Genomic DNA, 25,617 nt, shown 5'->3' on the forward strand with positions numbered 1-25,617 from the left:
TACTGATAGAAAGAAAAGCACAGTATGTCTGACATCCAGAATTAGTTTGTTAATTAGTTTGCATTTATAAACAGATTACTTTATCAGTAAAAAACTGAAGTTCTGACTAACCCCAGTGGATTTCTTTTGGACTGGGCTAGCCTAAACAAACTACTGTCATAGCCAATGACTTCACAGTCATGGGAAAAAGAAAGTACACCCTCCTTCAATTCTATGTTTTTATTTATCCGCACCTAAATAGCAATAAACAAACAAATAACCTTATGTGGGGAAAAAAAAAACAAATTTCAATATGTAGTCATTTTTTCCCAAAAAAAGTAAACCAACATTCAGAAACCAGGTGGGAAAAAAAAGTACATCCTTCCTACTTCCACAATTATTTAGAGAGTAATTAGCAGCCAGGTGCTAATGAAATGCACAAGATTAGTTAATCATCAAGAAGTGGGACTACCTCTATAAAAGCAGAACTTTTGGCAGTTTGATGTTCTGGAGCGCTCAGGTGTGTCTACATCAAGCCAAAAGAAAGTACATCAGCCATGGCCTCAGAGAAGCAATTGTTGCTGCTCATCAATCTGGGAATGGTTATAAGGCCAACGCCAAACAATTTGAAATTCACCATTTTACAGTTCAAAGGACTGTTTACAAATGGACAGCCTTCAAGTCAGTTGCCAATCTTCCCAGGAGTGGATGTCCCAGCAAATTCAGTCCAAGGTCAGGCAGTTTAATTCTCAGAGATATGAAGAAAAACCCAAGAGCTACATCATGTGACCTACAGGCCTCTGTAAGCACATTAAATGTTTATGTTCATTAAATGTTCATGACAGCACAATCAGAAAAAGAGTGAACAAGTATGGCTTTCATAGAAGAGTGGCTAGGAAAAAAACCCTTTTTACCAAAAAGAATATGGCAGTTTGACTTAAGGTTGCAAAATTGCTTCTGAACAAACCAAAAATGTTCTGGAACAATTCCATGACATTGCCATGAATGGCAAATACCAAACAGAGCGTTATCAACACAAATACCTCATACGAACTGTCAAGCCTGGTGGTGGAGGTCTGATGATTTGGGCTTGTTTTTCAGCAACAGAACTTGGGAAACTTGCAGTAATTGAGACCATGATGAACTCTACTTTATACCAGAATATTCTTGAGAGAAACGTGAAGCCATCTGTCCAGCAGCTTAAACTGGGCCGAAATTGGATCATGCACAGGACAATGATCCCAAGCACACTAACAAATCGACATCTGAATGGCTAAAGAAGAAAAAATTCAAGGTGTTGGAATGGCCAAGCCAAAGTCCAGACCTCAACCCCGTTGAGATGCTGTGGCGGGATCTTAACAGAGCTGTGCATAAACAAATGCCCTTAAATATTAATGAACTGAAGCAATTCTGTAAAGAAGAGTGAGCCAAAATTTCTCCAAAATGATGGGAGAGACTGATAAACACTTACTTCAAGTTATTGCTGCCAAACATGGTTCTACATGTTACTGAATTATAGAGTGTACTTATTTTTTCCCACTTGGTTTCTGAATTTTGGTCTACTTTTTGTGAAAAAATTATTACACTGAAATCTGTTTTTTTTTTTTTTAAATTAATTTTTTTTTTTTTTTTTTTTTTTTTTGCTGTCACCTGAGGTTATTTTTTAAATTTTTTATTTATTTATTTTTTTTAGAAGTGGTGAGGACCACACAATTATTATTTAGGCCCTGATAAATAAAAACGTAGAATTTAAGGAGGGTGTACTTTCTGTATCCCATTACTGTACAGTCATTAGTTAGGACAGGAGTTTGTTTAGGCTAGTCCAGTCCAAAAGAAATACACTGGGGTTAGTCATTTACTAAGCAGTTACTTCTGCTTCTACTGATATAGTAATCTGTTTATAAATACAAATTAACCTACTAATTCTGAATGTCAGACATATTGTTAATTTTTGAATAGATATCAAACCAACTTGTATGTGCTTTTGTTTCTATCAGTAATGTCTCCTAGGGCAGCATATTGCAGCTGCAGTCACATTGACAGACTAGAAGACAATAAGATCACCCTCTGCTGTGTACTTTCTTCTTCCTATGACAGTATATATGAGTGGACATTGTGACAGGGAGTCAAAAGTGAAGCTGAAATGTCTCTGAGGCCCTCTATGAGCCATGTATTGTTCTGCTGTAAACTGTTCTAACAGACACTCAGTTCTTTGGGAGTTCTTTGGAGTTTTCCAGAATGTTGCTCATTTTGATGTCTAAACTATCTCGTTGATATTATAACTAACAAATCAATGTGAGTTGATGAAGTGATGGCATATCCCAAAGCAGCTAACACTAGCTCAGTTTCATAATAATTTATTGCCTGTATGATCTGTATAACACTTGAAATATCTTGGTAATGTTAGCCAGTCTCTCCTTTTAAAACAAACTGCAGAAGAAGCAGAGCATACAAGAACACGTAACTTATTGCAGGTGTCAGAGCTAGATGAAAATCATGGTGAACAGAGGTTTTTGTTTTTGTTTTTTTTTTTTTTCAAAAAGTACTTTGTCTTGAGTGTAAATGTTGACTGCTATTTTCAGTTGGTACCTTACATTTGTTACTTATATTATTTTGATTAAAATGATGGATATTGTCAGCTCACTAGCAAAACCTAAGCCAGACTCAAAGCTCTGAAGTCTTCTCCTGACAATGTTAAAATAAATAACCATATATATTCTTTAAGTGAGCTGAAGAACCATATATTTCCAATAAATTATAGTGAACATGCACATAAAATTGTATGGGCAGAGTGAAAGGCGGACGCACTGCTGTCCAGCTCCAAGTCTCTATCACACAAACTCTAGCTCCAATTTCTGTAATATCAAGACTCCCATTTTGAACCCAAAAAGACTTCAAAAACACACAATGAGAGTGTATAGTGCTATTTTGTCCACTCATATATATAATCATTGGTCCTAACACTTTAGTTTGGACTTTGTTTTCCCTGCTTATTATATGTGATTATCCCATAAATATGCAATACAACTCTTAATATAATAAATCCTCTATAAATCCTGTACAGTAGAGAAATTTGAGCAACATTTGCTGCCCAGGTAGAAAGTAGGTCCCGCTGAATGAGAACAGCAAACATATGAAGTAAAAATGTTTCACTGACATAATGTGTCACATGATGTCACTGAAAAATTCACAGGGGTTTCCCATAGCATGCTGGAAGGACTCATGACTAGCCATGAGCTCTAGTGGGAAAACAGCAAGTTCTGAGAGAGGTGGGGCACCTGGGGGCCCACTGTTAAGAGCCCCTTTGGGAATAAATCTGCCTAGACTGTAGGGAGGAGGCAGGCCTGGGGGTCCATATGATGGGTCATGACTTTGCCTGGAAGAGGAGGCATGACTGTAAGAAAAAGAAGCATGGCTGTGTTGGGAGGGTGCATGGCTTCGGTGAGAGTGGGTGTGGCTTTGTTTGGAGAACGTGTGGCTGTGGTGACTCAAGTGACTGCCTGAGCGGTCTCCCCACCTACCTACACCTTGAGTCCCTTTTTCGGATTCGCTGCCCATTGACTTGCAGTCTTTTTCCTGAAGTGTTGGGTGCCTGCTTCTCTCAGGGTTAGAACTACTGCCTGAAAGAGAGGGGAAAACACATTCAGAATCTCTGCAAATGCTTTTTTTGTTAGGGTAGGCCATCTACATGAAATTGTGAAATAGACTGATCAAATAAGTTTCAAGCTTTTCAGTGTGACTGATTATGTTGCAAACAAGCAATGTGCATTTGGAGTATGGAATGTTCTCCATAGTTATACCTGTCAAAAAGGTTGCAAACAGCCTATACTTTGCATACATTTAGTAGTCCATGTTTAGCTTCATGACACAACTACTTTGCAATATAAAGAATCAGGACTGTAACCAGGATCAAAACTTTAGTGAGATCCATGTTGCAGAAATGTGACCCATTTCATGGTTAATATAGTGCCTAATGTGTACTACACCAACTGTTAATTTCTTTTATGTCATACTTCCATTTTTATATAAACTGATCATCCTCCTTTTCTCTCTTACATTTCTGAGAAAGCGTACATTAGAAATTCATTAGCTAGGGGTACTTCAGTTACTGCAACTAGCAAGATGATTTGGCTAGCAACATTACGTGTACTTTACATTTCACAACCTGACAACTGCCCTCATGAACACTCACATTTATATGTTCTCACAAACTCAAACATATAAATCATAGCTAAATGTAACGGCAAATTAGTTATGGCCATGTAAAGAAGCAAGATTTGGAGCTGAGTTTGAATTATTCCTGTTTAATGCCTATTTCTTGTTCATGTTTTACAAAAAATCTATCACTGAAGAAGCACAACAATGACTATGCATATTTATAACTGAAAGATGGACTATGTTTATGTAAAATATGAAAAACAACATTCTTTTAGAGGTCTTCAGTAAAGTAATACTGAGGTCTTCAGCGAAGTAATATTGTGTTAATTTTTTTGTGTCAATCAGTTCCTTTGAGGCATGTGGTTGCCTTCACTATAATAGCACACCATTACAACATGTCAGAAACAGAGATATGCTCAAAGCAACAGAGGTTCCTGTGTTATGTTGGGAAGCATGACCTTACAAAATAGAGAAGGAGAAAGAGAAAAAGGAGGAGAGAGGAAGGAGGCTGCCTTACTGGAAATCCCTGCATTGGGATTACCTCCTCCATCAGTCTGCCACTGCCCAACAGAAACAGAGGATTAGCACAGTTACACAGAACCACTACCTACTAAACCCAGGGCTGTCCAGTGCCATCCAACTGAAGTTTTTTACACTGGGCAAATCACAGGAACAATACTTGAATCTTTGTTTTACAGTGCACTTGTTTGTCCAAATGAAGCTTTCTATTAGTGATTAAGTATTAGTGCCAATGTACTGAGATATAAATTACATATAATAAGTACACCTCATATACTTCAGATATTCTTGGAAAAGCCAGTAATGGAAAAATCTATGTAATAGCAAAGTATAGAAATCAAACAGTATTGGACCCACCATAACTACCATTCCAAGCTCAATCTTACTAACAAGTAGGCATCATCAATCACCGTCTCTCTGCTTTAAATACACTCCTATATTCTGGGGTGCCCCATACATTAAGCTTTATAAGTTGACCAGTATGTCATGATAGTAACTACTATGAAGGAAATGCACTAATGTAATAGAGCACTGGCAACTACAACAAAATAGAGTGATTAGTATGAAAAATGTGAAGGTCAATGGGAATGAAATGGTTGTGCTCAGGAAATGTGTAAGTTAGTATTGTTATTAAAGGCCACCTATAGAACATTAAATAGCATAAATTTTCATGAGAATTTTAAAACTCCTGTTAAGTATTGTCTATGCAACTGTGACGGCGGGCCAGCAGTCCATGCACAAAAGACACACAGTGCTCCTCACACAACTACCGCCATGGTGCTGAACAGACAGCGCCAGTTCAGCACCACAAGTGTTTTGAACAGCATGAGAACACGTGGCTGCAAGGCGGGCCGGAGAAACTCGACTCAGCTGGCAGCCAATGATTGCAGTGGGAGCTCTCTACCCTCCTGCAGAAGCCTGGAGAGTATAAAAGGGACCAGCAGCCACTCTCAAGGACAGCAAGATATGGTAAAACAAGATATTAAAATAAAGAGTATATTTCTCTCACCCCTGCCTTCTAGTCTCTGTGTTCAGCCCTCTGGTGACCTTGCAGTGCTACATAACATCATAGCTTTAATAGGACAGGTTAAAAATGCTGCTGAGGAAACCAACAAAGCAGTGGCCTTTTTATCTTAGTTGATCCTTTTTTGATATTACAGTAGATGAAGCCATCTGAAAAAATGTGTGGTGAGCAGCAAAAACCTGTCAAAGATTGCTTTTACTGAATTCTGGAAAACAGCCAAAATTGATAAATTTGACCAAATTGTTTTTCTGCTAGTAATATACTTTGACATCCCTACTTTAAGAAAACAAATATATTTTAACAAAAGTACATGAAAATCTGAGCGAAGATCATGTTGGTTAAGTAGCCAGTTTACCAAAAGAGCAGTAAATGCAGTCTGACGAGGTATAAAACCTTGCTAACTAAGTGTTATTTCTTTATGATCAAGTTTTTAGATAGTTCAATAGCAATCAATTCAGTTTGTGATGCAGAAGGAGAGTGCTTACACACTCTATAGCGATGACAGCAGGCAATGTTTTAAAAATGTTTAAATAACCTAATAAAAGACATTAATAACAAGAAATGTAGCTATCAGAACAGACTGTATTAATGAGCGACTATTTCCGTACTGATGTTAGTGCAGAGATCAGTTGAGTGAGAAAACAACGATGAGGCTCGTGTTTATATGCTGGGAGTGACCTTTACCTCAGATGATCTAAGAGAGACGGATGTGGATGATGCTGATAACTCATTTCCCAAATGTAAAAGTATGGTGGATATAAAAGCCCACACACCCCTTTTAAAATGGCCTCAATGTGAAACCCTCAATGTGAAATTACAATGTATAAAAAGTTAAAAACAATCAAAAACATTTTAGGGAAAAATAGGAAAAATAAAAAGTTACAATAACCTTGTTGCATAAATGTGTACACCATTTTATAATTGCGGATGTGGCTATGTTCAGAATGAACCAATCACATTTAATCTCATGTTCAAATGTTATTGTCATACGACTGTCATCAACAAATGTTTTCAGATTGACCCCAAATAAAGACCAGCTGACTGCTGAAGCTATGGTCTGCAAAGAACTGTCAAAGCCTGCACAAGGTCTCGATGTCGAAAGGAATCAACCAGGACAGGGGTACAAAAAAATTCCAAAACATTAGATGTACCATGGAATACCATGAAGGCCATATCAACAAGTGGAGAAAATGGAGCACTACAGTGACTTTACCAAGAACAGGACGTCCCTCCAAAATTTACAAAAGGACAAGATAAAAACTTACCAGTGAGGCTGCCAAGAGACCAATAGCAACATTAATGGAGCTGCAGGAATATCTGACAAGTACTGATTACTCCCTGCATGTGACAACAATCTCTCATATTCTTTACGTCTCAGCTATAGGGTAGGGTGGCTAGACAGAAGCCCTTTCTCAAAAAAAAAAAAAAACATCCAATCCCAACTAAATCACCCCACACCATGTTGCAAAATGTGTTATTGTCTGATGAGACCAATTCCAAAAGGTACAATAATTCCATAATTTCAAAGGTATGTTTGGCGCAAAAAAAGCAAAAATCAACAAAAGAACACCATACTCACGGTGAAGCATGGTGGTGGTGTCCATTGTTAAAAATATTATAAAAATAAAATTGAATTGAATTGAATTTGATGGATCTAGAATGTTTTTGCAAGAAAGAGTGGGAAAATTTTGCCAAGTCAAGATGTGCCATGCTGAGACTCTTTAACAAAGTATTAGTTTAGGGGTATGCACACTTATGCAACTAGGTTATTGTGAGTTATTTATTTTTCTTTTTTTCTGATTGTTTTTCAATTTATTTGTATACTTTGCAATTGCACATTAAAGGTGGGAAAAAAACATGATTTATCTTAGTTTCATTCTTTTACTCCACAAAAACCTGCCATTTTAACAGGGGCATGTAGACTTTTTATATCCATTGTACAATTCTCCATAAATATGGAGGTAGGTGGGCTTCCTTCAGTGGAAATGGAATGGAATCTTTAAATCATGCAATTTTCTCTGTTTTCACTTTTGGGGGTAACCAGACTTTAAAATGCTATATCCTTAAGTCTGGTTGAGGGACATGCAAAAGAGAAACACATTTCAGCTCAGGAAAACATTTTAATTTTCAGAACTGTATATAGTAGAAAATTTGACTATGTGAAGGGTTTTTCCAGGTTGCTATACAAATAATACTTTGGAGCAAAATAAGTAGTATAATTCCATAGCTTTGAGAGCAATTACAGTCTAGAAATCAATAATCATCTCTACTTTATCAGGAGCTTTAGAACAGTGGTCACTATCCCTCCCCTATATTACAGTAAACCTTGCAGAGTTTTTTTCCCCCAAAACTTCATTAGATGGATAAAACTTGTCTGATTTTAATTAGAACTGCACTCACCCTCGCTGTGCTGACTGCTGCCACTGCCACTGTGAAAACTGTTGCTTGGCTCAGAGTATACTGGGGGAAAGCCACAGAGCACTGAAGAAAATGGTGGATATGGGAACAGCTGACCTCCCATTGGGCATGGGTTTGTGGAAAGAGGAAGAAGAGCCAGAGAGTCCTGCTCTGAACCACCACCACCACCACCACCACCACCAATCGAACTTTCATTGAGATTCAGGGAGGCCATGTCTAAAAAGGTTATCAATAAGTCTTGAATTAGAACAAAATTTCTGTGTGAATGCAGAACTCCATTTTGATCACCATTAACTATTTAACCCATATGTTCTATTTATGCCATATTGGAATATGAACGTAAAAAGGTGGAAAATTGAAGGAATTACTAAAATTGATTAACAAGATGCCTATATTTTGGATAGCCTTACAGCAAAAGTAACATGAAATATTCAATTAAGTATTAGTGATTAAAATTAGGAACTGTCAAACATGAAGTAGTTTCGCCTATTTCCTTTAATATTGTTTGAAGATATATTTGGTGTGTTAAAATCACTTCTAGAGGAACCCAGTTGAAGTTGAAGAAGAAAGTTTAAATACAAACTGAACTATAATAATGTATGTGGATAAGAAAGATGAAAATAAACAACAACGACAACAAAAAAAGGGGTGACAACATGAACAATATACGTGACTGTCTCATTAAATGTATTAAAACTCATTTGATTTAAACAATTCCCTGTCTGCAATTAAAAATGTCCTGAGGTGTGTGTATCACTTTGGCAAAGGTCTCCAAACGTGTAGTAACACTGCTCTGAAAAAGTGATCTTGTTGACAGTGTGTCTTAGGTAGCCATGCTTCAGCATGTTGCTGGCGTATTTCCTGGCATCACGTCTATCTTTAAAGCCCTCCACCCGTGAGTACAACCAATCCACAACATCAGCACCTAAAAGAGGAGATGTAGGCACACAAGAAAACCCACACAAATAAACATGCATGGCTGAATTATGCATGCCACAGCAATTTAACCTTAAAAGCAGTATGCACAGCTAAGAGTTACCTATAACAGCATTGGCAATGGTAATTTTTAGCCACATCCTGTCCCTTATTTCTAGGCCTGAGTCCGAGAGCTGCATCACCTTCACAAGGGTGGCCATTTCTGTTTTCCCAGCCATTAGTGGGAGATCATCAAATCCTGCAAAGCCCACGGACAGTCAGTTTTAAAGGGAGAAAGTTGAAACAAGCAATGATAAAGAAGCAACAAACAGAAAAAGACATACCGTACTGAGGGTATGTTCCTGTAAGTGCAGTAGTATGAGATATCCAGGCTGCAGGATCAATTGGTCGTACAGGTTCAGCTAAGAATGATGGAAGCCAAACAGGGCCACGTTTCAATCAGAGATAATTAAGTACTTAGCCTGAGGTACATGTGAAGCCAACTGTACAGCACAATGCAATTATTTTAACATATTGTATATCCATCACTGTGCAGAATCCTTTCCTAGACAAATAGATGCAACATGCGTACACAGGTGAACCGTGCGTGTGTGTGTGTGTGCGTGTGTGTGTGCGTGTATACACATGCTGACCTCTGGGTATGGTGAAGTAGCTGCGAGGGGAAGGGTCCCAGCACTTGGCAACAGTGAGGCTAATTGGGCTGCTGGAGAGAGGCTAACATTCAGTCATGTCACAGTTACACATGACTACTATGACTAAATGCATAAATTTTCATTTTAAAGCCAGTTCTCTGCAATTACCCAGACTTGGAGACAATCTCCCTGAGGATTCTCACTGCATCATCATTGGTCATATTCTCAAAGTTTACATCATTCACCTGCAAGTCAGACCAATAGTCATGGTCAGCCACAAATGACAGAACAGGCAATACAATCAAACAGTGTTTGTAAAATATTTTCACTATTGATAACATCCAAAAGTATCTTAAAGATGATTGTGTTCTACTATTTGTCCAATCTGTGCACTGCCTTTGTCCAATCTGGAGATATGCCAAATGCCTCTGGGCAAAATTCACATCTCAACAGCACTTGGGAGTTTTATCCAGTAACATAATATGAGAAAAAAAAAAAGCTAATAGTCAATGGATCCATGATGTCTCTAACATTCAGAGTACCAAATTGCTGTAGGCATTCCATGGCTGGGGGTGCTGCCTAGTATTATATCCTCTAAAACTGATAAAGAGGTAAAAACATCATGATCCTGCAGTGTCTATTCACTTTAACACATTAACATGGCCAGGTGCCAGTCTAATATTTTAAACTGCTTTGTGGATAAAGCATTTGGAATGGGACACAACTCGATTTTTGCCAGCAAATCTGTTGTTCTACATTGTGAAATATGATTTAGGTAGTCAGTTCCAGAATTTGTGTCACACTTGGTAAAGTTATTCACAAAGGCATTTTCCGTAACTTTTTAAACCAATAAAAAAGTTACCAACAATTCTGAACCAAGTTTATCTGCTAAGTACAATGTTAAATAATTAAAGAATTTTCACTATATAGGCTTTTGAGACTACTATGGATTGCAGCTGTGTAAAATAGTCAACCAAAGGTCATTCATTGATGCCAAAGCATAAAGTATCACATGTACAAACCAAAAGGCATTATATTGACTAGAGTTCTACAAAAGAGAAAACAACAAAATAACAGAGGTGTGTCACCTGCAGTAGCATATCTCCGGGTTCTATTCTTCCATCTGCTGCCACTGCTCCTCCTTTCATGATGGAGCCGATATAGATGCCTCCATCACCACGGTCATTACACTGCCCCATGATGCTGATGCCTAGGAAGTTATACTTCTCTATATGCAAAGGATAATAAAGTAAGAGTTCGTCATGTGGAGAATAGTGGAGCTTTCAATTATGTTATATATGGCTCTTACCCATATTGAGTGTAACTGTGATAATGTTGAGGCTCACAATTGAATCTGTGATGCTGCTGAATGAGGGCGACTGTGGAAGGAAAACAAGATGCTCCGAAACTTAGATGTATATCATACTTAACTAATGCAAACAATAAATAGGCCTGACACAAAGACTACATACTAGCCTAATTGCAATTATGAATATGAGATGATATCAGAATTTCAGATTTCATTTCCTGATATTTACATTTAGATGTGTCACCTTTTGTTTACACCCAGCAATTATTCAAGTGATCAAAAAATATTGGAACATGTGACTGACAGGTGTTTCTTGCCACTCAAGTGTGCCCTGTTAGATTGATTGCTTAAACAATTAATAGCTCTGAATGTCTACTCTTGGTTTGAGCCCTGGGTTTCACCTGTGAAGACTGCATTTATTGTTAAAAAGGTTAAAGCAACACAAAGACCAGAGAGCTGTCTATCAGAGAAAAGCAAGCCATTTTGAGGCTCAGAAAAGAGGCAAAATTGAACCATTGCACAAGCATTGGGTACAGCCAATACAACAATGTCCTGAAAAAGAAAGAAACCACTGGTGTACTAACAACCAGACATTGACATTGCCAAGGAAAACAACAGCAGTTGATGACAAACACTGTGAGAGCTGTGAAGAAAAACTCAAAAACAACAGTCAGTGACATCACTAACAACCGCCACAGGACAGGGGTAAAGGTATAACAATCCACCATTCAACTGGACTTCATCAGGGGGAAAAAAATGGGAGGTTTCAGACTGGCCATGTCAATCACCACACCTTAACCAACTAAGCATGCATTTCACCTCCAGAAGAGGAGACTGAACAAAACAAATAACAACTGAAAGAAGCTGCAGTACAAGACTGGAAAAGCATCGCAAAAAGAGAATGCAACTGTTTGGTGATGTTAGTGGGTCACTGTCTTGATGCAGTTATTGCAAGCAAGGGATATGCAACTAAATAGTGTTACTTACTTTAATTTATTTTAAGATTATCTGTTCCAATACTTTTGCTTACCTAGAAAATTGGGTGGTCTGCCACCAAAGGTGCCATGGTCTAAGATGCTTAACACATGTAGATATACATATCACGAGACTATTCCTATAGTCTCATGTTCATCTTTTGATTTCAAACCCCTGTCTTCAGTGTACAGCAAAAAGAAAAGAATCGGCCTTGCCGTTCCAATACTTTCGTAGAGGACTATATTTAAGTTATTATTGTATCATGTCTTGCCTGCACATTTTTACAGTCTAAAAGGCAGACAAAATTCTAAGTTCAAAATTCTCTGTGTTATTTGTTAATAAGCAGTATAGTGTCAACATAAAAGAAAATTAAATCATTAATTGCAATTAATCATTAATTAGCCAAAATATCATAATTGTGATTGGCCTACCAATGAATACACGTATCTACACACAGCCTTACTCTGTCAATCCTGGGAACTTTGTGTCGCCTGCGTCTGCGCTTGTGCCTTCTCATTAAATGTGAAGAGGAGTGTTGCTCTGTGGCACTGCTCAGTCTGAATCAGATATACATAGATGGATACAGATTGGTTGTTTATAAAAAAGATTGAAAGCACTGCTAATAAAAAGTATACACCAATCAGCCATAACATTAAAACCACTGACAGGTGAAATGAATAACTTTGATTATCTCATTACAATGGCACCTGTCAAGGGGTAGGATATAGCAGGCAGCAAGTGAACAGTCAGTTCTCAAATTTGTTGTGTTGGAAGCAGGAAAAATGGGCAAGCATAAGGATCTGAGCAACTTTGACAAGGACCAAATTGTGCTGGCTAGACAACTGGGTCAGAGCATCTGCAAAACGGCAGGTCTTGAACCACAAAAGAGATACTGTAGTACAAATTGCTGAAAAAGTTTATGTTGGATATGATAGAAAGGTGTCAGAACACAAAGTGCATCACAGCTTGCTGCATATGGGGCTGTATAGTCGCAGACCAGTCAGAGCGCCCATGCTGACCCCTGTCCAACAATGGGCATGCGAGCATCAGAACTTGACCATGGAGCAAGAAGAAGGTGGCCTGGTCTGATGAATCATGTTTTCTTTTATATCATGTGGACGGCTGGATGCACTATGGGAAGACAAGTCAGCGGAGGCAGTGTGATGCTCTGGGCAATGTTCTGCTGGGAAATCTTGGTTCCTGGCATTCATGTGGATGTTACTTTGACATGTACCACCTACCTAAACATTGTTACATTGTTATACCCTTCATGACAAGGGTATTCCCTAATGGCAGTGGCCTATTTCATCAGGATAATGTGCCCTGACACTCTGCAAATTTTTTTTAGGAATGATTTGAGGAAACTGACAAAGAGTTCAAGGTGTTTACTTTGCCTCCAAATTCCCCAGATCTCAATCCGATCGAGCATCCGTGGGATGTGCTGGACAAACAAGTCCGATCCACGGCGGCCCCACCGCGCAACTTACAGGACTTAAGGAATCTGCTGCTAACACCTTGGTGCCAGATACCAAAGCACACCTTCAGAGGCGGAGTCCATGCCTCAATGGGTCAGAGCTGTTTTGGCAGCACAAGTGGGACCTACACAATATTAGGCAGGTGGTTTTAATGTTATGGCTGATTTCTGTATGCACATTTGTCATATGCATATTTTAAAACACTAACCTGCTGGCGTTCTCATCCTCCTCACTGTCAATAAAGGAGCTGGGCTCCAACTCGCTGCTCATCATGGAGGTGTTGTCACACACAATAGCTGTGTCTCTCACAACCCCTTCAAGTTTGGAATGACCGTTCATACATGGGACTGAGCACAACCACACACACACACACATAACACATGCCCACAAATCAGAGTGTGAGTGTGATTTTTGGTATGTCAGAGAGCTTGTAGGCTTTTGCCTGATAGTAAGACTATGACCAGTAAAAGTTTAACAGGTATGTGGACATAATATAATACACTGTACCTCAGAACAGAAATGTTAATAATAAATGTTAAATGTTAATAATAAATTGTGAAATAATCCTGCAAACAATCTGGGTGCAAATATGATTATTAAATTCATGGCTTGATCACAACGCATGTGGTACTATATCCAGTGAAGGAGAATTAAACTGTGTTGGTAACATACATGGTTTTAGGCATGGTTGAGCCTCAGGGTGGCAGCGGATTGGCTGGAAGACCTGAGTCAGTCGAAGCCAACGCAGGGAGTTGGGCTGCATGTGTACTTTCCTGGGAAAGCTGAAGCAATCTAGCATAGCTGGGCTGGCCATTCTGTCCTCTCACAGTCTTACACAGTCCTTCTTTATAACTCGTATGCCTGTACAAGCTTATCAGTTCCACGGTTTACCTGAGAACCACATTCTCAACGCACCAGGAAACATGCATGCTCTGATCTCCAGTGATTTGCATTCAAGTTTGCTTGACACCTCATGGATGGAGAGAAGAAGTAAAGGGCTGAGCAATAAGGAACAACAGAAAGACAGATGGGGTTAAACAGAGTAAAGAGCATAAACATGAAGGGGAAAATTGAAAAAGGGAACTGTTAGTAGAGAGCAGGCATTGAGGAATATAAAGTTGAGTATACATATTTCAATTCAGTCTTTCTCTATGAAACGTGAATTCTCAGAAAACAAAATATTCCTCCTTGATATTGGAGAGGATGATGGTGTGGAAGCTTAAGGAAGAGGTAAAGGACCACCTATAAGTTTGCCTATCAAAACAACAGAGGCACTGATGATGCCAACCTTACTGTGGTGCATGGCATTGTAAAACATCTAGGGTTCCTAAGGCTTATGCCAGGCTGCTCTTCCTAGATTTGAGCTCTGTGTTTAACACCTTGCAGCCACACCTCATGCTCTCCATACTCAATAGCATGTCTATCAACTCACACAGTATCAAGTGGTTTCACTCATTTCTTCCTAGTAGAACTCAACAGGTTAGGTTTAATCAGACCCTTTCTGAGTCCCGGTCCATTAACACTGGCACCCCTCAGGTGTGTATAAGGACAGAGATTGCCAACTTTGTCACATGGCGTAAAGAACATAGTCTTGTAGTTAACGTCAAGAAAACAGAGGAAATGGTTTTTGATCCCAAGTCAGTGGGCAACCACTCACTCATCGTGACTGACAAAGAGCCTATTAGACAGGTTGCCTCATACAAGTACTTACTGATAATAGCCTATTGTGGGATGTGCATGTTGATAACCTGCGTCAAAAAGTACAGCAAAAAATGTACTTCCTCCATAGGCTTAGGCTTTTTGGAGTGGCTCAGATGGTTATGCTGATGTTTTATCATGCCTTCATTGAATCTATCTTTCTGTATGGCAGATCTGCTTGGTTTGTTAATCTGACAGTTACCCTCAAGTCTCAGCTGAACCTTCTGGTGTGCACAGCAATGAAGGTGGTTGGGGTGAGTGACCACCCTTCCCTTTAGTCCATGTTCAACTAAACTGTTCTCAAACCGGCAAGGAAAATGACTCTGGACCCAGCTCACATCTCATATTCAGAATTTGAACTACTCCCATCTGGTCAATGTTTCCACACTCCAAGGTTTAGATACATCCACTGCAAGAACTATTTTGTCCCTTTGGCCACGGAACTGTTGAACTCTAATATGGATGACATTAATGTATGAATGTTGTCAGTGTGTTTGTCTTGTTACGCAGCTGCACATGTATGCTCAAAACAAATTTCCCTCACCAGGACAAATAAAGTATATCTGATCTGAATGTCCAGATATTGTGATATTCAGTTTATGCAGCAAATACAAGCCAGGCAACATTTCTCTGGCAATTTAACTTGAGTACTAATATACACATCAGGCATGGATGGCAGTTCATTACCAAGTGATGCTGCAAATGCAAAAAAAGAGATCGAATAAAGAGATATTTGTGAACACATTTAGAGGAACAGCACTGCAGTGTAGCATACGTTAGGATATAAAGAATATCCAATCTGCCCATATCTAGCTGAAATAAGGGTTGATTAAAAAATCTCATTCTAATTGAGGTCAAAAAGGCAATGATGGATTGTGGCTTAAAAACAGAGAGGTAGAAGTAGTTTCATCAGTAACAAATGTCCTATGAGACAAAGACAAATTCAAAAATCCTTTAGCATGCTGCAATAATTTTTAAAAGGAAGAGTTATTTAATTATTTAACTGTTGGTAATATTCACTAATGCCAACAACCAAGTCCTGTGCAATGGTTAAATTGATAGGATCCATTTTATCACCTGTGACAATATAATACCTGTAAAATACCTCAAGCTCTATTACTGGACATTTCGTTAAATGAATTCCAAGATGACAAATATGTTTAACTAAGGATAACTCCAAGTCTACAATTTTCTCATACCAATTAGTTACATAAATTTAAAGATGACACAACTAACAACAACATAATCAAGCATCACAGGGGAACATAGCATTAAACCCGATGCAGTTATTTTTACCTCAGGTGCGGAGCTCAGCCTCAACTGTCCTCAGCTGTTTAACGAACTATCAGGCACGCGGTAGCGCGCTCGCTTGCCAGTCGCGCGAGAGCGCGCATTATCTGCGCACCCTCTCCATTGTGCTCGACGGCGCGCACCCCCATTCATCACTGCCGCGCCTCGGAGACAATTAGCACGGAGCTATTTCGATCTCCGTGTTTGTATTCTTAATGTGATATGAGAATTATAACGATCATCCAGGGTGAATGAACGAGCATCTGCGTGATGTTAGAGAGCGACCGCATAATAAATACAGTATCCGACCCTATACAACCTAATTAACCGAATTAAACAGGGTAAACATTTTCTTACTGGAGTTACTGTTTACTAAGAGGGAGGTTTTCAGACAATAACTGAAAATGTGACTAATGGGAATTTATTATTATTATTATTATTATTATTATTATTATTATTATTAGTGGGCCTATTAATATTACAAGTACATATAATATATTGCACAAAACTATCATTACACAAAAACTGGATTTCCCATTACATTTTAGAATCAGCACAAAGAAACCCCTTGCTGTTTGCTCTCATTAAATCTCTGAGCACAGTGCCATCATAACTGCTATGGTCTCCAGTTTGTGCTGGTCATTTCTCAGGTCTAATTAAGCCATACTGATTAATGATCCCTGGGAACTAATGGAGCCCAAGGGTGAAGCTTGCAGTACAGTCACAATACCCACAGATGAATTACAGTAAGATACGAGACAGCGAGCGAGAGAGAGAGAGAGAGAGAGAGAGAGAGAGAGAAGAAATAACTGTGGAGGATGAGGGATTGTGTTCAATTACATGTTACTGAAACACAGTAGTATGTACTGACATCTATGGGTTTTTTATTTGTCTTTGTGAACTTCCATATGTGTGCTTATTGAGAAGACACCAGAAGTGATATATCAGGTAATGAAGAATTGGAACTAAAATGTTTTGATCAGTGGAGATTCATGGATAGTGGTTGTCACATACTGTGTAGGAGCCGAAAATAAGCTGAAGGTTTATGCTACTGTGATGCTACCTTTGACTATGGATGGGATCCATACTGGCAGGGGACAGGGTCGCTCTGTGTAAAAATATAGTCTTTCCAGTCTGAAGGGCCAGTGAGGTAGCAGTGGCAAGAATTAAATACACAGTCGCATGCCAATTTTAAGGGCAGGTCTATGCTAGTGAAGGCTAGAAGAAAACAAACAGCATAGCCTTTAGATGTAGACTCCATTTCTGCCATGTAGCCTTTCACAAATCTACATAGACACTGGCATGTATACAAATGAACTGTTAAAAAACTAATTTCCCAAGATATAATAAATGTACATATTCACTCATGGCCATGTAGGAAGTCCTGTTCAATCATTCAAATCCAATCAGCCAATCATGTGGCAGCAATACAATGCATAAAATAATGCAGATACAGGTAAAGAACCTCAGTTAATGTTTACATCATACATCAGAATGGGGGAAAAGGTGACTGTGATTTTCACAGTCTGACAAATCTTACTTTCTGCTGCAAAATGCGGAATGCAGGGTCAGAATTTGGCTCAACAGTATGAACCCATGCAGCTGGTGGTGTAATGGTGTGGGGAAAGTTCTCTTGTAAACATTAGGCCAATTAATACTAATTGAACATTCTTTGAATGCCATAGCCTATTTGAGTATTGCTGCTGACCATGTGCATTCCTTGACCACAGTTTACCCATCTTATAATGCCTATATATAGCATCATCTCAAACTGGTTCCATGAACATTACAATGAACTCAGTGTACGTCAGCAGACTCCCCACTCACCAGGTCTGATTCCAATAGATCACTTTTGAGATCTGGTAGAACGGGAGATGTGTGTAGGTGACAAATAGTGTCAACATGGACTAGAATCTCAAAAGAATGCTTCCAATACCTTGTGAAATCCATGCCATGAAGAATTAAGGCTGTTCTGAGAGCAAAGCAGGATTCTACCCAGTATTAGTATAGTGTTCCTTATAAATTGTACCTTGAAAGGTGTGTTTGTTTGAAATATTGTGTTAAAATTCAGCTATGGACCAACACATCACTAACTGTTTGGTATTCAATTTATATCTTGTTTTAAAGATAATAGTATGCTTATATCATACTGGCCCATCTATTAGTGCCATAAGATGAATATATTTGTCTATATTGACAAATACATCTTATTTAAAAAAAAACTCTATAAATATTTGCCCTACTACTCAGAATGTGATCAAGCCATGAACATTTCCCACACTGCAAAAAAATGATATCTTAGCAAGTTAGGATATATTGAATAAAGGGAACGTTAGATAATATTTCTCATTATGAGATATAAGACCATTAGGCCTATTTCTAGACATATTTCTAAATTTTAAGCCTGAAATTGTGTTATTTTATTGGCAGATAATTTTACTTCTTTCTAGAAATAAATGCTTGGTATTAACGAATTATCTGCCAATGGAATAAGACAATTCTATGCTTGAAAAAAAAAATCTAGAAATAGCTGAATTTTTACTTGCTTTTACTTTTAATTTTAACTTTACATTAGCTGAATTTTTACTTGCTAAGATATAATTTTTTTGCAGTGGAAACACCCATCTGATACCATGACAGGGTCTCCATATGCCATCCCATGATACAGAATCTTGTATAATAGGCCTTTTTCAGTTATGTCAGAATAAATATGACAATAATATTTATGTTCAGTTTGTTTTTGTGAGAATGTTATATGTTATATACAGACAGATGATAAATTAAGGAAAGGCCAGTGTATCTCTGTTATGCTGTGGAGGGAATTTTGCTGCCACTGTATGGGTTTACTTGTACTTTTAGAATCACCGCAAATCCGATCATCCTTATCCTGCGATAAAACTAGGATTTCTATCCTGATGGGACTGGTCTCTTCCAGGATCCACAGGGCACAAGGGCTCACTGAATAGTTTAATGACTATGATTAATGTATGAAACTTATGTAAATCATATGCTGTGGCCTTTGCAGTCACCAGATATTAATCCAAATGAAATACCTATGGCAGATTGTGGACAGTCATGTCCACTTGCCCATATGGCTGCATGTCACCACACGACCTCTCTCTGCTTGTTGTCGGTGGGTGTTTCTTTCACATTTATCTGGATTTGGTTATAGTGAATCTTTCCTTGTGTGAAGCTCTTGCCAGACACTTCATTCACATAAAGTTCAGCACTGCTTTCCTAAACGTTTGCTGCTGTACAGCTTGTGTTGGCACAGCACATTACTAAAACACTTTTTTTTCTCCTTTCATTTGCCACCCAATTGTATCTCAGCAGTACTCACATTCTTCTTTTCTCCATCTGGCTCTCTCTTGCTCCCTCTCTCTATGGTGGCTGAGAAGGGACTCACTCATCTCCATGTCAGGGTCATCCCTACTGCTTACTGTTTTTGCACTGCAAAACATATACATAGGCACTTGATGCAGATGCCAACTGCTGTAACAACTCTTTACACCTGCATTTCTATGAGGAGAAAAAACCCAATATATTGTAGTTGTGTTACACAGAATCATGACGCTGCTCCAGAAACAAATCCCTTGGGCCACAGTGTGTGTGTGTCACAGGCTTTGTGGAAACTTGAGCAAGGTGAGAAATCTACCTGCCATGAGAAGCAGCAAGAGCTCTGATGATCCATCAATCGGTGTTTCAGACATACACACAAACACAGACAAACCAAGCGCATACTGCTCTGACCTTTAAAAAACCTCCATCTATAATTACCCATGTTGCACTGCGGAAAATAGGTCATACCATATGATAATAAATGTCTCTGTCTGTTCGGCACACTGCAATTTTCTTTGGGTTGTGGCAGACCAGGAGAAACTGTAGAAATTCAGACCCCATTTTATATTAGACACTTCGCCTGTACAGCTAGGAAAAGACGTCCGTCCAAATCTGCCCACTAAGTGTGGACATCAGAAATGTAGGCATAGTTAATAATTATAATCCAATATAATATATGGTATGTAGAAGGATGTTATTCATCAGCTGTATAAGCAAAGTAAAGGCTGTAGTAGATGAACAAATTGATACCAAAAATATACAATTTAAAAAAAAAAAAAAAAAAAAAACTTAATTCCAAAGGGGATCTGAGTGTTCAGCAATAAATTAATCTTGTTTACACTATTTCAGCTACTGTTTACACTATTTCAGCTACTTGTACTCTAGTATCACTAGGTTCACTTTAAACTGTGTACCGGTCAGCACGATATTTTTCTTCATCTGTCTAATAGAGGCCTGCAGGTTGTGTGCCAAAATAGATTGGCATTTGGATTGATTCCCTCTATCTTGAGTACAGCTCCAGTCTGAGCTGAAGAGAAGCAGCCCCATAGCACGATGCTTCCACAACCATAATTAACTGGGTATGGTGTTCTTTGGGTGATAAACTGTCTTGTTTTTGTTTTCCCTGGTAAGGTTTCTGCTTGTACTTTCGTCAAATTGGGAGGCACATGCTGCTCTTGGTAATGTCACTGTGGTACCCCATTTTCTCCACCTGTTGATGATGGCCTTCATGGTGTTCCATGGTATAGCATTTTGGAAATTCTTTTGTACCCCTCTCCTGATCAATATCTTTTGACAATGAGATACTGTTCATGATTTGTAAGCTCTTTGTGGACCAAGGCTTCAGCAGTCAGATGAACCCAAGAAGATGTTAAGAAAATCTTACAGAAACAGCTGATCTTTATTTGCCATGTGACAGCTGTATGATAATTACTTTTGATACTGTACTTCTGAGCATAGTCACATGCCCGATTATAAAAGGGTGTACACACCTGTGCAACCAGGTTATTGTCAGTTTTTCTTTTTCTTGTTTCCCCTAAAATATTTTTTATTTGTTTTTCACTTGAATTTTGTTGGTTGTTGTATCACATTACAGAGGGGAAATTTCTGGCATGATTTTCTGTAGCTTGGTTTCATTTCTTTACATCACAAACACCTGCAATTTTAACAGGAGTATGCAGACATTTTAGATCCACTGTTTGAGGTGATCATTAATACAGCATACATAGTTTGATAATTTAAATCCCAGGTCTGAGCTGTAGGAATCTTGTGAGTAATTCTGGGAGACTTGAAGAATAGAGACCCAGATCTTTAATGCACAAGCCAGGATCAGCTGTAGGAAAACTCTTTAAGAAGATATAAGGAAGAAACCAGACTCAAAAGAGAACCTGTCCTCTTCTGGGTGACACATTATGGATCACTGGTCACAGTGTAAATACTTCAAATTCTTCCAAAATTTTGTTCCAATACTTACTTTTTCCCCCTCTCTTCTTTTTCCATTTTGGCTCCCTGACTTTGCTTTTATATGTTGGATGAAAGAACTGCCTCATTTCTATCAGCAACAATTACTGCAATTAACTCTGTTCAAAAACAAAGTCTGGAATACACCATTTGTGTAAAGTTTTTTTTTTTTCTGTATTTGTCATACTCAGGTGATCGTGGACACCAAGCACACAGGGAAACTGGTTATTTAAAAATGTATTTATTTTTTTTAATTCAAAGCAACTCAGCAACACACACTAATGTGCCCTCCCCGTTATGCTTCGTAGGAAGCCTGATGTTGGTCTGCTGGACACTTGGGCATATATGGCACGCTGTAGATGGAGATATACCAGACCAGTCACTTATCGGTCACTTATCAATGGATCTAATGATGTGTTGTACAGCATTAAAAGAAGATGCCATAGTAAATGGAACCAAATTATATGTTGAACCATTGCAGCCCCCCATCCTCCTTTTTTCAGTGGCATGTCTTCTTAATTGAATGACTAGTCTTATGTGTTTTAATTTATGGATTTATCTCACTTTGCTTTAATTTTTTAATGTTTAATAATTTTTAATTAATCTGATTAATAGAAAATGACTGCGTTTCCCAAGATTTTCGTTAAATTTGTATGTATAGTGAAATACAAGCTATTTAATCTTGACAGCATAATTTGTATATACAAGTGCAGTACTACATGTAAATGGAATGATTTGAAGCTGATCAGCCGAGGTTTACATTAGGAAATCTTTTTATGTGTAAATTTACACACACTCAGTTGGATGAGTAGGATACAAACATTTTTCCAAATTTATGGGATTTTCATGAATACCAAATTTCATGTGTAAATGCTCCTATGAACAGATTCGTAAATAATAAATTCATAAATCCAGCTTTGTAAATGAGGCCCAGTGCTGTGATCAAATCACTTTTTTCTAAATTTACAACGTTGATGTTTGTAATTCAATAGCATAAATTTCATCTTGTGACTAATATAAATTAATTGTACTGATTTTTGTACAGTACAAGACTTAAAAGTTTATATATCTCCATTTGTGATCATTCCTTTTTTTTACCCTATTTGGGAAATATATAACCAGGGATACAGACATTTAATGTCAGATTAACTCTGAACATGGAATTCATTATTTTTCAATTTAATCATATAATATCATCTTTAAAAACATTATTTTCATAGATCTTTAAAATATTGTACACCTATTTTTTTTTTTTAATTAACATTTACTGCCAAATCAGTGGACTTGTCGCTGTATGCCTCCATGCTGTTTTTGAAAAGATGATGTGTTGGTGCCAGGGTGCTCAAGAATCAGAGTCACATGACCTGGGCAAGCCCTCTTCAATGTTTGCCTCTGAAATTAAGCCCACCCAATCATTGCTCTTCCACAGACAAATGATTGTATTATCCAGGATATGTAACCTATTTACGGGTTAAGTTAACTCCACAGATAAGGTGGAGTTCACTGGGAATAAGAAGTGTTTTAAATCCAGGTGTTGTTTGAGGAAACTATTATTAATTGCTGTCACATGATGTTCTGGAACCTTTATATAGAAAGGAAAGTGTGATAAAATGACTACACACTGATGAAATCTTGCTTGGCATTTATAGATCGAGAATGCTTCCCTTTTTAATAGTGCTTTATCAATATCTCCTCATCTTTGCAACATGTTAAATAGTGTCTCTGCAACTCTTTAGCTAGTAAAAACCTCACATCCTCCCTGATGACGTGAAAAGAAAGTCACTGGCTCTAATAAAGTGTTGCAAAGCATTAAAGGAAGATGCCATGGCAAACAGAACTGCATTATATGCTGAACTCTTACAGCCCGCCCTCATGCATATACAGCATTCTCAATTGAATGACTTTGATTTATGGACATATTGGCATGCTTTCTTTATTTTTTCCTATTTAGTATTTATTATTTCTTTAGATAATGCCATTAATATGAAACAACTGCATTTCATTAAATTTGTGTGTATACTATAATACACAAGCTATTTAATGTTGACAGCATAATCCATATATAAAAGTGCAGTACCTCATTGTGGTTTTTATTATTTGAAGCGAATCAATCAAGATTTATGTAAGTTAGTCTTCTTATGTGTAAATTTACACATTCAGGAGCACAAATAGGATAAAAAAAGTTTTTCAGAAATACCAAATTTCTTGTGTAAATGCTCATATGAATAATTTACAAATAAATTTGTTCTTATCCAGCTAATAAATGAGGCCCAATGTTTTTTTTTTTGCTACTGTGGTTGAGTTTAGGTAGAGGTATAGCACTATTAAACCATTCCTCTGAGCTCTGAGTGAGTGAATGTATGTGTGTGTGTGTGTGTGTGTGTGTGTGTGTGTGTGTGTGTGTGTGTGTGTATGTGTGCACAGACTACCTGAAGTACACTTACTGGAATGAGGGGGGTCTGGAGTCTCCAATGCCCCTTGTTCTCTCTAGGGATGGAGGAAGGTCAGTGTGGCCGTCTGTACACACTGACATCCCATCAGTGTGAGAGCTTTCAGCCAGTACAAGCTGAAGAAAACACACACACACAAAGATGTTTATACCTGATCAATTAGTGCATTGTGCAGTTGGATTGTATTCTGTAAGACTTTATCCACAAGCATTTACATTTGTAGTCTAAGGTTCTGTTCAGACTTGGTATTAACATCTGTCTTGGTTGATCACAAGTGGATCACAAGTCACAAGGGATAGCCAATGAGACCTGGTATATTAACATGTCTCGAATACATCTCCACTGACCACTTGTGATCACATTGTGTTAAAAACAGGGTTGCCAAATCTGCCAAAAGCAACATTTTGTCAAAACAAACCAAAAAAGAAGTGAATTTTAATTAGCTATCAATCTAATTTCTTAATTAAATCGTTCACAGTTGATGAATGCTCATACCTAATCAGGGTTAATTAGCGTTCAGTATTCACAGAAATGAAAAAAAACAAAGTAAAACTAGATAGGTAAAGTTAAGCCAGTATATATATATATATATATATACATACAGATATAGATAGGGTGCCAATACTTCTAGAGTTGATTAGATGGATAGATAGACAGATAGATAGGGTGCCAATACTTCTAGAGTTGGATAGATAGATAGATAGAGTTTATTTGATAGAGTAGAGTGGTAGAGTTGATTAGAGAGATAGATAGGGTACCAATGCTTATAGAGTTGATTATATAAATAGATAGATAGGTAGGGTACCAATACTTGTAGAATTGCTTTGAATTGCTTTGAAAGTTCTGCTTAGAAGAGCATAAATAATATATATACATACATACATACATATATATATATAGAGAGAGAGAGAGATAGATAGATAGATAGATAGATAGATAGATAGATAGAATAGGAGAAAGGTAAATGGAGAGACAGACTGATACATGTAGATAGATAGAGAGAGTTTTAGTGTTTAGAATGAAAACAAAATATGAGTTGCATACATAAATTTAGTAGCAAGAGTGTGAGAGCCCGAGTTCGAGGATTTAAAAAAATCAGTTCCTCACAAGTATAGCTCTAATTAACTTGACCACAGAAACCAGGATCAATCCAATCAATTCCACCTGCTCTGCCACCACGCCACGCTAATGAAGTAGTAGCCCATGCTTTTTCATTAAATAGTTACTTCACCATAGTGCAAAAATGGTTTCATTTTATTACATATTAGGGTTTGCAAACTATTACTTTTTTTTTACTTGACCAGTAATTCAAAAAAGTCGTCAATTAGTTGACTAGTGGTGGTTGTGTTAGTTTTTGTTAAATTGCTCTGATAAACTGGCGAAAGGTATCAGTGCATTTTTATCCAGTTTGCTGGGAATCTACTACCCACTAAAAGCTATAATCCCACCGCATAAG

General features: G+C 37.9%; 1 protein-coding gene across 1 annotated transcript in view; it reads right to left on the reverse strand.

Annotated features, from left to right (window-relative positions):
* Positions 1–1,884: 1,884 nt before the first annotated feature.
* Positions 1,885–25,617, reverse strand: part of dvl1b (dishevelled segment polarity protein 1b) — a 74,760-nt gene continuing 51,027 nt past the window's right edge. Inside the window, exons 3-15 of the mRNA XM_053227149.1 lie at positions 24,156–24,277; positions 19,754–19,863; positions 13,634–13,772; positions 12,414–12,507; positions 10,976–11,045; positions 10,755–10,894; positions 9,835–9,911; positions 9,667–9,734; positions 9,358–9,435; positions 9,138–9,272; positions 8,856–9,023; positions 8,081–8,314; positions 1,885–3,599 (exon numbers count right to left, since the gene is read on the reverse strand). Coding sequence (XP_053083124.1) covers positions 3,145–3,599; positions 8,081–8,314; positions 8,856–9,023; positions 9,138–9,272; positions 9,358–9,435; positions 9,667–9,734; positions 9,835–9,911; positions 10,755–10,894; positions 10,976–11,045; positions 12,414–12,507; positions 13,634–13,772; positions 19,754–19,863; positions 24,156–24,277 — 1,890 coding nt within the window. The 3' untranslated portion in view covers positions 1,885–3,144. The remainder of the gene's footprint in view (positions 3,600–8,080; positions 8,315–8,855; positions 9,024–9,137; positions 9,273–9,357; positions 9,436–9,666; positions 9,735–9,834; positions 9,912–10,754; positions 10,895–10,975; positions 11,046–12,413; positions 12,508–13,633; positions 13,773–19,753; positions 19,864–24,155; positions 24,278–25,617) is intronic.

This window comes from Pangasianodon hypophthalmus, chromosome 20 (genome assembly GCF_027358585.1).
Source record: "Pangasianodon hypophthalmus isolate fPanHyp1 chromosome 20, fPanHyp1.pri, whole genome shotgun sequence".
NCBI classification, from domain to species: domain Eukaryota; kingdom Metazoa; phylum Chordata; class Actinopteri; order Siluriformes; family Pangasiidae; genus Pangasianodon; species Pangasianodon hypophthalmus.